The sequence below is a fragment of the Pteropus vampyrus genome, unplaced genomic scaffold (genome assembly GCF_000151845.1).
Source record: "Pteropus vampyrus isolate Shadow unplaced genomic scaffold, Pvam_2.0 Scaffold19, whole genome shotgun sequence".
NCBI classification, from domain to species: Eukaryota; Metazoa; Chordata; class Mammalia; order Chiroptera; family Pteropodidae; genus Pteropus; species Pteropus vampyrus.
Genome location: NW_011888800.1, coordinates 1,844,512 through 1,860,678, shown reverse-complemented (window position 1 = coordinate 1,860,678; position 16,167 = coordinate 1,844,512). Strand labels below are relative to the sequence as shown.

At 33.2% G+C, this 16,167-nt stretch overlaps 1 protein-coding gene across 2 annotated transcripts in view; it reads left to right on the top strand.

Annotated features, from left to right (window-relative positions):
• Positions 1-16,167, top strand: part of AQR (aquarius intron-binding spliceosomal factor) — a 92,179-nt gene that overhangs the window by 52,093 nt on the left and 23,919 nt on the right. For both annotated transcript variants that reach the window (XM_011354871.2, XM_011354870.2), the window contains 7 exons: positions 3,133-3,374; positions 5,015-5,161; positions 5,874-5,943; positions 7,347-7,457; positions 10,039-10,148; positions 12,270-12,405; positions 15,013-15,222. In XM_011354871.2, the coding sequence (XP_011353173.1) occupies positions 3,133-3,374; positions 5,015-5,161; positions 5,874-5,943; positions 7,347-7,457; positions 10,039-10,148; positions 12,270-12,405; positions 15,013-15,222 (1,026 nt within the window). The remainder of the gene's footprint in view (positions 1-3,132; positions 3,375-5,014; positions 5,162-5,873; positions 5,944-7,346; positions 7,458-10,038; positions 10,149-12,269; positions 12,406-15,012; positions 15,223-16,167) is intronic.

Here is a 16,167-nt window from a genome sequence, read left to right as displayed (position 1 = left end):
ATATAGATTAAATATAAAAACAAGGAAATTTATTTACTTAAATATATTTTGTCTTTTGATGAATTTAGAAACTTAAAATATAAATCCAGGTGTTACTTTAAAGGTTAGCCTCCTTCCTTGCTTTTTGTATATTAGATACTCAGTTTATGCCCCTGTACGAGGTGAAGAAAACATTTTGTTTATTTGTTTACTAGGAATTCTTTTTAAAATCAAAAGTAGGTGTACTTCCATATCACTTTAAGAATACTGCTGTGGATACTTGGAGCTCTGAACTACTCTATGATATAATGTATTTATACTTCACTCATTAGTGAGAAAAGGGAGGTTTGGGGGCTAGAGAGTTTTACTTTTATAATAACTTTGTGGAGGAAGTAGTTTTAGTCAAGGGTTTTACTCTTAAAATTATTATTTGAAACTATATTATCAAAGTTAAACATTGAGCATTTCTTGTATTTAATAACAGTAGCTTTTGCACAAGGGCCTTTCTCTGTCTCCCAAACATGATGCTTCTTAAACATTATTATTTTATTACCTTTTTTTTTACCCATTGTTGTGATTAAGAAAAGAAAACTTCATATACAAAGAAATTGATTCCACATCTCAGCCTGTTGACAAAACGGTGGAAATATTCTCGATTTCTTTTGTCTCCTGCTCCACATCTAATTCATCAGTCAATCTGATTAGCTCACCACCTCCACTGGTGCCATGTCCAAGACACCTTCATCCCTACTTCCATTTTTGACTGCTTCCCCACATAGCAACTGAATGTCAATTATACCTTGGGGTACCCTGTTCATCACCATAATGGTTTCCCATCACAGTAGAAAGTTGTTACCGTAATCCAGGTGGCCTGTTCATCATCTGTCTTCTGGCTACCTCTCCAACATCATTTTCTAATACTTTTCCCTCATTCACACCATACCGGTCACACTGACCTTTTTGCTGTTCTTTAATAATCTAAGCCTTTGCACATATGGTTGCGTCCACCTAGGCAGTCTTCTCCCAGGTGTTAACCTGGTTTGTTCCCTCACTTTACATGGGCAACAACTGTTTAAATCTTACTTCCTCACAGTGTAAATATATATACACCTTACTGTTAAAATGTACAACTGAAACTTACTGGATTTCATTAACCAATGTCACCATTAAAAAAAAATAATTAATTAAAAAAAAAATGCTACCTCCTAAGAGAAGTTCTCTCTGGCAACCTTATCTAAAGTAACAGCTTTCTTTCTCATCATTCTTTATCCATTTATCTTTATTTTCCCTTTATGACACCTAATGATTATATATTCATTATTTCTCTGACATTAGAATGCAATGTAAAAATAAACTTTTATGATTACGCTTTGTTCTGTCTGTTTCTGTTTTGTTTCTCAGAATGAGTCAGTTTACAAAAATGAAATGTTTCTTTCTTATATTTATTCTTTTGACCATTATATTTAATTCCTATTGTGTGTCTGATATTGTACTAAGTAATATGGAGCTAATAAAGATGAGTAAGAGACAGCTTATACCTTTAGGGTCCATAGAGCACTAATAAGAGAAGTTAGAAATATAGACAAATAACTACCATGAAAGCTCAGAAGGTGCCAAAACCATAAGAAAGATGGAGATAAAAGTGTCATGGAAGTTCAAAAGAAGCATTCAGGTTCTGATCCAAGAAAAAGAAGGAATGATTAACTTGGCCGTGTTTGGGAAAGGAAGAATGCTCTTTTGATAAATTTGGTATTTCATTATATACCTGGGCAGCAGCCCTCATTTATCTCCTCTCTCTCTTCCTGTTTGTACAGCCTGTCCTGATCTTTACTTCTTGCCTGAATAGTTGCCCCAAATAGCCTCCTCTGTCTCTACCCCTATTCTCCTCATAGTCACCATTCACCTGTTTTTCATACTCTTCCACTGACATTTCACTCTGCTTCTCAAAACATTTCCGTGATGTTACATTAATGATGATATAAATCAAAGGTTTTTCACAAATTCTTTACTTGAGTTAAACTAAAATGCCGCTTTCCTCCATGAACCTTTCCTAATATCAAAAGTGTTTCCTACATCCATCTCTCACCTACCTCGAACTGTGTTCCTGTTGTATTTTGTAATATTCTTTTCTATTTGCCACATTCTGCTCCTTTGTATCATTGTTATCTCTCTACTAGAATCATAATTATTTATCTGTCCATTTACTCATCCCATATTTAAACTGTCCTAGATCCCTGCTAGTGGGGATTAGACAAGTGATAAACAAGTAACCAAGTACATGAATAAGAATTGCAAGTAGTGATAAGTGCAAAAAAACAAAACAAGGCAATGTGGTAAGAGTGTGGTTAACAAAACTATCCTGTTATTTTTGTTATCCTATTGGATTGTATAGCATTTGTGATATAAAAGTGGCTCGTTTGGTTATTTTATCCTTTGAATAGCCTAGCCTTCTGATTTCCGTATGTGAAATAGATCATTTTGTTGAAAGAATTGTTGGAAAGTATAAGAATTTGCCTTGGCTTTTAATAATTACTTTTGACTATGTAGATATTAACTACTGTAATGACCTTTTATTGTAGTCCTGATTCTTTCATCCTGAAATTTTATTTGACATTTCATTTATATCATGTTCACATTTTTTAAATTTTTTATTTCCGACAATGCCAGTTTTAATATTTCTAAATCGTGATGTGTTTCACAGTCGAGGCACACATTAATGTGCTTCTGGTTGTGTGTGTTCTTAGCATTGAGGAACTGTGGAATATAAGGGGGAGAAAACTCTGGTCGTTCCTAAGGAAGCATTTTCTTTAAGGGTTTGTTCTATGTTTCTTGCTATTGTGTGGACCTGGTTGGATTTTCATCCTACCCAACAGAAGTCAAGTGGTAAACTCATTTATGACATTCTGTGTAAATGAACTCCTAACGGATAAACTGTTCTTGCTAAGTTTGGTCTTTTGTTTAACTCAGTGTATGGGATCAGCTGAAAATATAGCTGTTGATTCAGTCTGGCCAAACACCTGTCAGCAGAAAATAGCTTCTTACCCTGAAACACATGGGAATTCTGGATTAGTGTGGCCAGCTCTGCATTCCATTGAAGTGCAAATGTTTGAGATGTCTTCTTGACACAATCTTTTTCTGTCCTTTTACTGACAGGCTGTGCTGGAGACTATTCGGAACCTGATGAATACTGACTGTGTGGTACCTGACTGGCTGCATGATATCATTTTAGGTTACGGGGATCCAAGTAGTGCACATTATTCAAAAATGCCCAATCAGATTGCCACCCTTGATTTCAATGATACATTTCTCTCCATTGAGCATTTGAAAACCAGCTTTCCTGGTCATAATGTTAAAGTAACTGTGGATGACCCAGCTCTACAGATACCCCCTTTCAGGTAAAGTCAGGCTTTCTGTAGACAGTCTGAGGCCAATCAGGGCTGTAGCTAAAGTAAGCTTTGAGTAGCATATCTGGATTTTGTTTGGGCAGTCTTTATTTTCACCATATAATCACTGGGGTAAAATTATTTTATTTGACTCTATTTTTCCTTCTTTGTGTAATAGCTATTTTAAGACTACAATAAAAGTAGCTTCATCAGAAAATGCTTGTTGTCTGAAAAGTACTATATAAATATATTTATAGCATTTACTGAAGAAATGGTCATATGCTATATTTCCTAATTAATATACTTAGCCATGTAATTTTGAACATCTGTTTTCAGGAAAATACTTTTCTTTTAACTTTGCTTGCTTTCACAAATTTTAAATACTTACAATAATTGTATTTGACGTTAAAGGAGCTTTAGTATTAAATTTGAGTAGAAGTAGAACAAAGTATCTGAAGCACTGATTGGTATTTCCTGATTTCCATATAAGGATTAGTAGTAATGCACTCAATACACCAATGGCTGGTAGCAAAGTGTTTACTTTCTTGTTTGGAAATAAGAACATACAGCTTTTAATTGACTACTGAATATAAATATAATAATTTAACATATTAAAAACATGTATCCTTTTAACACCCATACCTCGTCTTCCTCCTATTAATGGCAAAATCATTCTTCTAGTCACCCCATCTTAAAATCTCAGCATTATTTTTTAATCATTTTTACTGCTATAACTCTTGCTATGTTTTATAGATTCTGCCTTAAGCGTACTTTTTTTTATATGTCATTCCTGACTGCTACCTTTCTAGGCCCTCAACACCTTCAGTCTGTATGTACATGGCAGTGCCTTCCCTACTTGTTTCCTCCCTTGAACTCATTATATGATTTACTGGTAGAGTCCATTCAACTCCCTAACTAAAAACCTGATTTTTCCTGTCGCTTATCAAAATAACGACCTCTTAGCCTCTTTGGTTCTTAGCATTTGTAGTGGATCGGGGTGGGGAATATATTATCTGTCCTTTCAGAATGGGAAGAAAGACTGGAAAAAGTACACACACAGAATTAACTTGTTTAGTTTAATTTTAGAGTAGTCATTGATTTCCCCAGGTACCTATGGGGAGTTGTCTCTTGAGGAATCCCTGACCGCAGGCTAAGAACTTCTGCTTTAAAAGCTTGATATTCCAAAGGTGTCATAACAAGGAGCCAGCTTTTTTCTCCAGCCTATTTTTTCTTATTGTATCTTACTCTCCGGCAAAACTGGCTGCTTGTTGTACTTGAACCTCTGCCGTTTTCTTTCTTCTTGGAATATCTTCCATCCTATGTTTGTCTGTCTAAATTCTTTGAAACGTGTCTTAGATGCCACCTGTCCCATGACGCCTTTTCTGATTAAATGAAGGACAATGTATGTGTAGAACACTTTACAGTACCTGTGACATAAGGATAAAATGTTTTTTCTTTCATGCTCACCTAATCAAATGACTGTTTCTAGTATGAACAGCCTTTACAGCTTTTAAATCTTTTTTCAAAATTTATGTACAGATAGTGAGTTCCTTTAGGCCATAAATGTTTTTTACTGATCTGATTATCTTCTATACAATGTCATGCACAAGATAAGTACTTTGTAAAAATTAACAAAGATTTTGGTCTCGTAGGATAACTTTTCCAGTAAGAAGTGGAAAAGGGAAGAAAAGGAAAGATGCAGATGGGGAAGATGAAGACACTGAAGAGGCAAAGACCTTAATTGTTGAACCTCATGTTATTCCTAATAGGGGTCCTTATCCCTACAACCAACCCAAACGGTAATTTTACTGTCTATGCTAATCGTAATGATGAATAATAATTTTTTGATTTTTTTTTTAAAAAATCACTATACCTACTTTCCTTCTATCAGCTGGCCGAATAGCTCAGACTTTTTTGGACATTCCGTAGTCATATTTCAAAAAGAAACATTTTCAGGTACTATAAGAAATATTAGAGGGCTACCTTAATTTGAACACAGCGTTCTTACTTCATGGCCATATGTCACATACAGCAGCTACCCTTGTGCATGTGTTGCATAACTAATAAAGTGGCATTATGTCTGGTATTAGATTGGGAACTAGAACTTTGACACTCCAAAATGAGGTCTGGGATGGGCTCAGTGTGTTAAAAAAATAACTGTAGTCTTTTCACAAGATTCAGTTTTAATTGGTCTGTGGAAGCGTGGGGGTAAAGAGTCACTCAGAAGAGATTGGTTCAGTCATATAAGATATAAAAGTTCTACAGAGTTTCTGTACAGCATTGTACTCAACAGTTAACAATACAACAGTACAGTGCTGTACATTTAAATTTTGTTAAGAGAGCAGATTTCATGTGTGTTTTTTACCACACACACACACGTGTGGTGATGGAGTAGAGAAGAAATTGGGAGAATAGGGACAAATGCAGAACAGATGTTTAGTTGTCTAAATTTTTACTAAATGTCATTCATCTGTATTATCAACCAACTTTTTTTATTATTATTATTTGCAGTAATACAATCCAGTTCACTCATACACAAATAGAGGCCATCCGAGCTGGAATGCAGCCTGGGCTGACTATGGTAAGAGAATTATTGTTATACACGTTCTCATATGGATTTAGACTATAAGCATCAGATTTTTGTATGGATATGGAGATCTTGATACTCATTTCAGTATTCGTAAATAAAGTTTTATTAGACCATAGCTGTGCCCATTTGTTAATGTATTTATGTGTGCCTGCTTTTGTGCTACATCAGCAGAATTTAAATACTCACAGCAGAGATTGTATGGGCCACAAAGCCTCAATGCTTACTTGCTGGCCCTTTACAGAAAGTGCTGACAACTGATTTAGAAGTGTGTTTAATTTCCAAGGTTTTGGAGATCTTTCTGTCATCTTCCAGTTACTGATTTCTGGTGTAAGTTCATTATGGTCAGAGAACAACATCGTTTATATGATTTCAGTTTTTTAAAAAATTGGTTGAGGTTTGTTTTATGGCCCAGGATATGATTTCTCTTGGTGAATATTCCATTTGTACTTGAAAAGAATGTATATTCTGTTGTTTTGGGCGTGGAGGAGTGTCCTGTTATGTCAGTTTTATTTGGCTGATGGTATTCTGTGCTTTTCCGTCCTTGCTGAAATTCCACCTACTATTTGGTTGATTACTGAGAGAAGAGTATTGAAGTCTCCAACTATAATTATTTGTCTTTTTCTCCTTTCAGTTCTGTCAATTTTTGCTTTACATATTTTAAAGCTTCGTGAATGTGTACATACATACTCAGAGTTGTTAATGTCTTCTTGGTGAATTGATGCTTTTATCGTTATGTAATGTATCTCTAATTCATGTTAATTCTTTAAAGATATTTTCACTGGACATATAATTCTACATTGACAGTTCTTTCAGCACTTTAAAAATATTATTCCACTTCCTTCTGACTTTCATGGTTTCTGATGAGAAATCCACAATCATTTGAAACATCTTTTTGCTATATAATATATCATTTTTCTCTGGTTGCTATTAATATTTTTTCTTTGTCTTTAGTTTTCAGCAAGTTAATTATGATGTATCTAGGCTTAGATTTCTTTGGGATTCTGTTCAAAGTTCGCTGAACTTGAATCTGTTGATTTATGATGTGCCAAATTGGGGAAGTTTTCATCCATTATTTTTTCAAAGACTTTTTCTATATTGTACATTTTTCCTCTCTTTCTAAGACTTCAGTGATATGAATGTTAGACCTTTTAGTATTGCCTATAGATTCATGAGGCTCTGTGTCTTACTTGTTTTAATCTTCTTTTTCCTGCTTGTTGTTTAGGTTGGGTGATTTCTATTAATGTGTCTTAAAGTTCGTTGACACCATCCTGTTCATTATGCTATTGAACTCATCCAGCAGATTTTTAAATTTATTTTATCTTTCAGTTTTCTAATTTCCATTTTCTAATAACATGCTAACTTAGTAGTTTCCTATGTGCTCATCCCCTTTTCAGGTTGTAGGCCCACCAGGTACAGGAAAAACAGATGTGGCGGTTCAGATCATATCCAATATCTACCACAATTTTCCAGAGCAGAGGACTCTGATTGTTACTCATTCTAATCAGGTGAGAAGAGTGAGTAAGTGAAAGAGTGAAAGAGAGAGAGGGAGAGAGAGGGAGAGAGAGAGAAAGGAAGAGGAAAAGGGAGGGAGTGGGAGGGAGGGGAGAATGAATGCACGGGAGAATGAATGTATGCACCCATGTGTAGAATGGACCTGGGGGGACGATAAAGAAGGAGCAGGGACTGCATGAAAGCACAATGGAGATTTCTGCTTGTATGGTAACCCGATTGTAGTTACACAATACAAGGAAAAGCTGATGAGTTATTGAGTTATTCTTGGATTATCACTGGCCATGACCAGACTATATTGAGGAAAATATTTTTTAAAAATTTATATTTCTAATTGAGGGAGTCATATTGTAGAAAAGCTAAGAAGAATATTCGGACATGTAGTCAGATATTTAGATTAAATTAAATTGCCTCTCTCCATCTTCTGTGCCAAGCTAGAGCTTTTACTTTGAGATCAAAATATTAACCCTTAGTAGTAACATTGTTCTGCTAGTAGAACGAATATTCCTAAAAGACTAGGTCTAAACTATATTAATACTGTATTGTATTTTAAATCTTTATGAAGTATACATATGAATATATTACATGGAAGGACTGTTTTTGGTTGCAGATTCAATATAAGGCTTTATAAACAGCTAAAATAATAAAAACAAACTCCTTTCTTGTCAGTAATGGCTAAAAAATTATCTTTACCTCTATCTGTGTGTTATGGTAGTTCTGAAGCCGTCACTATAATAGAAATGAAGAACAAGTAACATTAGCTCTCATATGAAACGTGATAGGCAACTCTCAGAACATGCTGAAACATCTTATGAAACTTTCATGGTAGGCTAAACCTCTAAAGGTATTTATTTTCTCTGAACACATTAACGATGGTAATTTCAGTTTAACTAGTTCTATGAAAGAGTTGGTCTGCCAAGAAGCACTGGGTTTTTAGAATACTAAATTCCAGTTATCATCAACTTTTAATCTACAGGTTTTAAAATGAATACTATCCTGTTTATTCACTTACCATGTTTTTATGTCTTTGAAGTTTATAGGTAATGGTGGCATATTGTACTAAAATTGTGTTGGGGGAGGATTGATTGAGACTATATCTTGATAAAAGAAACAAATTATGTACATTTTTTGTCTATTTAATATAATTTAGTCTGTAATTTTTTCTATTTGCAAATTCTTAGGGTGAATAATGAATATTTCATGTGTTATCGTTTTAACATAGTATTTTTTAGTAAGTTTTGTCATAACTTGATAATGACTTTCTTTAGTATCCTCTACTAATAGACTGGTATAGCACAATTTTAGAGATTATTTTGCAAAATAGCCAAGGACTTCATTGTTTGCTAAGGCCTTTTTTGATCCTTTGATAATAAAATCATCCTCTTTGATGTCTATCAAATCATTGATTTTTCACAACTGTGTCATTTGCCTGACTTTGATTTGCTTTTATAATTCAAGCAGTTCTCCAACATCACTCTAATTTACAATGAAATCTTGCAGTTTTTTTCCTGAGATTGCAGCGTGCGAGTATTTTTTGCCCTCTAAATCTATATGGTTCCTGAGTTTGGATAGCAAAGGTTTGGATAGTGAGTAATGTGATGTGGTCTGAACTGTTGGGTCTCATGTTTTGAATGGAAAGTATTAAGAGTTTGGATAGCGGGGATTTTTTTTTTTTTTTTTTTTTGTAATTTATGTTTATCTCTTCAGTTTCTGAGCTCTAATTGCTTAAATTTTGTTAACAAAAAAATACCTACACTTACCTTATATATAACCTGGATGTTTACGAGACTGGACGTTGACTTATGGGTAGGGTTAGACTGATGATAAATTAGGAGAGATATCTGAGTGGGAGCTAATTTTTAAATGATGTCTTATTAGTGTATCTTCTCATACTATGAAACTTGCCTTTCTTCAAAACCTTGTAACTGCAGATATTCAGATAAAGAATACTAAGATTTGAGGGAACCCTAAACATGAGTATTTCACGGGTGACTTCTGAATGGTTTTCATCAGAAGAATTTATGATGAGTGCTCTGCCCATTGTTGAATAGAGATCTTTAGACTTTCAGCCTAAGGTTTGAATGATGCACTCTATCTTTCCTGTCTGTGGTCCTCTTGATGTATTCTACTTCCACACTCACTACCTGAGAGTCCTTCTCCACCACAAAAACTTTTCAGTTCTTTATAATCCATGGAAACTCTTTTGAGTGAAATGAAACTTAGTGTGGTTATTAGTTCTTTTAGTAATTTTTACTACTTGGGAGAAGTTGAAACTGGGCCAGAACCTCTCTTTTCATAAATTAGAAGGAGAGATTTAGTGGCTAGGTAATTTTTATGGTTTCTAATTATTGATTTGGCTAAATATTCATAGGCAGAAATATCAGAATTCAATAAAAATATTTTATTTAAATTGTAAATTGCCTAATGTATTTCCTTTTGTGTTTCAATAAAAGAATGTTTGATTCCTATCTGACTGAGCATTGCTCATTCTTTCTATACTTCTGAATGATTTTGTTACTTTTAAAGAAGTACCTAATCTTTAAAACGCACCACCATCCTTTCTGTTTTATGCTCCAGGCCCTGAACCAGTTGTTTGAAAAAATCATGGCTTTAGACATTGATGAGCGCCACCTCCTGCGTCTTGGTCATGGAGAAGAGGAGCTGGAGACAGAGAAAGATTTCAGCAGGTGAATAAATGGGGATGAGTTTTGAAATGGTGTATAAAAGAATTTTTAACCTTTTTTTCTTGACTAAAAAAATACCAGGAGAAGAGAACAATGATTAATTCAATTTAATTCTGAAAGGTTCTAGGGTAACCTACTTAGATGATAGATTGACCTAAAAGTCTAGTCATGATCTTCCTCAGCTCGTTTTGTGAGTTTATGCCATTTTTCCTCAAGCATGCAATTATTTCAATGAACAGATTTACCTTGTTCATTTTAAAATTGCAGATTGCAATTTGCTTTCTGTTTATTAAGGTAATTTTTAATGTCGCCTAATTCAAATCAGATAAGTTTGCATGATTCCTTTTCACATTTCATCCAGTCATTTAATTTGTATGTATTTTAGGCACCAATTAGGAAGTTGATTCACTTAATGAAGTACAATTAAAGTTAATGATAGTATAAGCTTTGGGGTTGTAAGCATTATTTCAGGTACTTATTGCCAGATTCACTGGATTTTATGTTTAATATTATGAAAGTGACTAACATTTTACCATTCAGATTTCTTCTATTAATATTTTGTTTTTTTCCTTCCTAGTTACTTTATAATAGCTCATTTTATTCATATTTAAATCCATTTTAAAGCATAGTTTTAGACAATAGGCATAATTAACAACTGCACACATTTAATATATAATGCTGCCTTTGGCTGTGAACCGTGACGTTTGACTAAATTGACCATAGACATCAAAAGATCTAAAAGAATGTTGAATTATTATGTGCTTGGTCAGTAGGGCATATTCTTTTATTTCTCTCTTTTTGTCATAATTAAAAAGAAAAAACAGTGAATATTGTTTCACAATAAAAGTAATATAATTTTCCCTAAAGAAAATTTTTTAAATCTAGTGAGACAGTAGAGGGAGTGATCGTTATTCTACTGCTCAAAATCAAGTGTTTGTTAGTCTTTTTAAAAATAATCAGCTGTTGTTTATAATTATATGCAGTTTTTTTAAATTAATAGACTTTTTAAAGTATAATTTTAGCTTACAGAATAATTGAGCAAATATTATATAGAGAATTCCATTTTATATTGCTTTTTAAATTCAACCTTATGTCATAAGAATTTTGGCATTTTATTATAAACTCTTTATAAACATCCCTAATTTTTTTTTTACCAAAGCGTTCTTTATGGGAAAAGTTTTAAACTATTGATAAGCAAACAAAAAAGTTACTTGGTATAATGTTTATATCCTTCTAAGTTGGAAAATTTTTAAAAACATCTCCCGTTTTAAAAACATAAAAACATCTCTTTTTTATTCTTGAACATTGCTTGCTGCTTTAAAGGTAGGTAAATAAATCTCTGAACTCTGGAGCAGCCAGGAACATGACTTCTTCCTTTGTCGAATCTTTAAACATAAGAAAAGCAGTGTTTACACTATTTTAATTTTTTTTTTTTTTAGTGTTAAAGGGTTGTAGTAGGCACTTCGTTATGGTGGAAAGAGTATGTACAGACTTTGGAATCCTATTCTGGTTCCACTCCTCTTTTTCCTAACTATATATGTCTGGGCCAGGTACTCTCCAAATTTCAGGTTTTTTTTACTCATTCAGCAAATATTTATGAACCTACTAGGTTTGGATATCAAGCCACATGCTGGGATGACAAAGAATGGTCAAATACATTTTAACCTTTCAAGTGTTTAAAATGAATTTACTTTTATGATAGTATAAGACAATAATACTCAAAACAGCCAATCTAAACTGTATGTTCTTGGTCTGTGATGAGATGAACTAGCACCAGAATGCACTGTATTGTTTCCTTCTTTGTAAAGGTCTCGTTATAGGGGAAAAAGAAACAATAGCTGAATTAAATGGTATATTTAGAGATCTAGTTGATTTTCCTTCCTCACAGAACACTAACACATTTGAGGATTTGCACTGATCCATAGGGTACACTTTAAGTAGCTTTGGTGTAAAATAATCCAAGAACTAGTACTTATACTTAAATATAAACTATGTTTTCTATGTGTTTTTCTATTTGGCCATTTATAGTTTCTGTTATGATTTTCTTGAATATTTTGTTGACAGTTTCCTTGCAAGTCTCTTCATTACATAATTTTCCCTTTTTTGCTTAATTGAAATTTCTAGGTATGGAAGAGTTAATTATGTCCTGGCACGAAGAATAGAACTTTTAGAAGAAGTCAAACGATTGCAAAAGAGTCTAGGGGTTCCAGGAGATGCTTCATATACTTGTGAAACTGCAGGCTATTTCTTCTTATATCAGGTAAGAGATTTAAGAGGTTTTAAATCATACTTCATTGTAATATGGTCTTCATTTGGAAACTGAGATGGGTTCTTGATATCCTTTTTGAAAGCTTATTTTTTTGGTGAGTAGACTAAAATCCATACTATTGCCAAAGCAGTATTTGTGAATGTTAAATGTTTATGTTTCCTATAATCTTCAGTTTTCTTTGCTAGCCTTGCTTGATGGCTCATTCAATGAAAGGTCAATGTTGATACTATTTAAATTTTTTTTATTTTTTCCTTCTTGCTATTGAAAAGTTTCTAGTCCTTTTCTTTTTCTTTTTTTCCATTACTGTAGAGGGATAACTAAATATTCTAGCTACCTAGTGGTAACAAAGTACAGTTTAGTAACTTTTACTGCACATATTAATCAACTAATGAAAAACAGTCTCCTTTCATATTTCTGAAAATAATTGTTATAGAATTATTATTATTTTTTAATTGGTTTCAAGTATACATTGGGTAGACATTTATTTAGTCTATAAAATGATCCCCTTAATTGCTCCTTCTCTCCTCTGGTTTTTCACCTCACCATTACATTAATGCTAACTGCATTCCCTATGCTGTGCTCCGCATACCCGTGACTATCTATCAACTACTAATTTGTTCTTCTTTAACCCTTCACTCCATTCTCCCAGCCTCCCAACCCCTCGTCCCTTCTGTCCGTCACCAAATTGTCCTCTATATCTGTGAGTCAGTTTTTGATTAATTTATTCTTTTTGTTCCTTAGATTCTGCATATAAGTGAAATCATATGGTATTTATCTTTCTCTATCTGACTTGTTTGACTAGCATAATAACTTCTCGGTCCATCTATGTCATTACAAATGGTAGGATTCCATTTTTTTTAATGGCTGAGTAATATTCCATCGTATATATGCACCATAACTTCTTTATCCAATTGTCTGTTGATGGGCACTTAGGTTACTTCCATATCTTGGCTAGTGTAAATTGTGCTGCCATGAATATTGGAGTGCATAGATCTTGACGAATTATTGTTTTGGTTTTCTTTGGATAAATACCCAGAAGTGCAATTGCTGAGCCAAAAGGTATATCCATTTTTAATTTTTTGAGAAACCTCCAGACTGTTTTCCATAGCTGCTGTACCAATTTGCAATCCCACCAACAATGTATGAGGACTCCCTTTTCTCTGCATCCTCTCCAACACTTGTTGTTCTTTGATTTATTAATGATAGCCATTTAGAATTAATTTTAAAGTAGGTGTTTAAGTTAACAATTATTGTAACTTCAATATAGAGGTATGCTTTTGCTTTCGTTAGGGTTAGTTTTTTGGGGTATGAAATCAATGAGAAAGCCAAGTAAAATGAATAAAAATAAACTTTAACTTTAATAGTCAGTTGGTTTACTAATAATTTTAAATGGACCAAGTTATAATCAAATAATGAACATTTTTGTACAACTTGTTCTCTTTGTACTGTTACTTGTATATTTTTGATAGAAATCATAACATTGAAATTTTAAAGTGTATATGCAAGATTAGGTTTATGCTTATGATAACTGGATACACAAACCAGTTGACTCCATTTAAAACGAGCAGATTTTCTGGTTTCTTATGAAACAGAAGATATGCGTCATCTTGCAAAGTAGTCTTAGACTCTGTTTAGAACTTTGAATAATGGAGTAAAGATCATTCTAAATGCATATTTGGCACAAAATAAAAATCACTAGGGTTTCAATGAAAACTACTTTTAAAAGTAGGAGAAAGAATCTATAAATGTTGGAGGCTTAAGTAGTAAATTTGGGAAATATGAACTTGAGGCTTCACAGTATAAATCAATAATTTTCAGCATGTAAGAATCACATTGGGGAAGTTGTTTAAAAGGAAATTCTCAAGCTCTATCCCCAGAGATTCTCTTTCAGTAAGGGATGGCCTCCAGGCATCAACATTTTTATTTACCTTCTCAGATATTCTGCCTGAGGACGACACTTTGAGAAACACTGAAGTTGAAACAGAAAAGACCTGGGAGAATTACAGAAATTGAGATTAATTAAAGGACTTTATGGTAGAGACATAGTTAACATTATACCAGAATATAATTGAACTATATCACAAAATTCTTAAAATGATCTTTATATGTATACTCAGCTTAACCATAAGTTCTTTATAAATGTACTTAAGAGAATTGGAGAAATTATAAAGGTCTGGGAGAAGGATTGACAAATGCCAAATTGATTAAAAAACTCCTAAAGCTGGACTTACCATATATGGGAAAAACTAAGATTATGAAAAAATAAGGAATTTCTTTGTTTGTTTTAAGCATAATAATAAACTGTCTTGAGTATACATGGAGAATCTGAAAAATCTGCAATAAAGCCCCATGCGATCACCTTGCAGTTCTTTCCCATTTCTACATTTTTGATGAAAAAGCCTTTTTTTCCTACAATCTTAAAGATTACTTTTACAATAGAAAGGCAGTCCCATTGGTGGCTTCGATAAGAAATAGTTCTGTTGGTGCTTTTCCTTTTTCTTTACTTAGCAGATCTTATTTTTACCAAATTTCTTTTTAGTTTTTCATTTAAAACATAATTAGCTAGCAAATTTAACCTCAAGTGCCTTTTTCTTACAGGTAATGTCTCGTTGGGAAGAATATATCAGCAAAGTAAAAAATAAAGCTAATACATTGCCAGATGTTATGGAAGTCTCCACTTTCTTCCCTTTTCATGAATACTTTGCAAATGCCCCTCAACCCATTTTTAAAGGCCGATCTTATGAAGAAGACATGGAAATTGCTGAAGGGTGTTTCAGGCATATTAAGAAAATCTTTACTCAGCTAGAGGTAAAGATTTTCATTTCTTTTAATTTTCCTTTAAAGGTTTTAAATTTAGTTGTTGTTGTTTTTTAAGTCAAGTAAATGAAATATTCAAATCTTAATAAACCACATTGTTTCTTTTAAGTGAACTTATTGGAAATATTTATAGCTCTAGTTCAAGAAACAAGTAAAAATTAAGATACGAATTGAATCCCCATTATGCTGGCTTTTCTGGTGTAAAAGTCAGAATATTTAAGAAAGGAACACTTCCATTAGGACATTCCACAGTTGGTCTTTGAACTGGAATTTGAGACTACCATATGGCCATTCTAAGTTTTTCATGCCTCTTGACTAGTAGACAAAAAGCGAGGTTACTGGTTAGCCAGGGTGATTGATCCTGCTTATAGTAAGGTGAAGTAAGAATCGCCAGCCACTACATGAAAGGGACAGAACAATATGTCTGGAACCAGGGACCACCTGGATGCTTCCTCTTTTTCTTATTCCTTATGGAAAACATCATTGGAAGATGACAGCTATCTGGTAAAGGGATCATATTCAGGCTCAGATTTCTCAGTAAAAAGGTTTAGGATTACTTTAGCTAAAAAGAGTGGAGACTTTGTCTCTTTTGTCTTTGTATCTTTTAGATGCAATTATATCCCTACTTCCTAGAACAGTATCTGGCACCTAGTAGATGTTTAGTAAATATTGATATGTGGTATGGATAGGTGGATGGATGAGTGCATAGTAGATACAAAATAATCAATACATGGTATGATAATAATGAAAATTTAAGACCTGCAAAACAATATTATAGTATGCTTATAATTACATAAACAAAGTAAAAGAATAAAAACATATATATTAGCTGTCTAGGGAGGAGGTGGAAAGAAAGATATGCAGTTACCTCATCTGTACTTGTAATGTTTTAATTATTTAAAAAAACAAAAAAATGTTTTATAAAAGTCCGAAGTA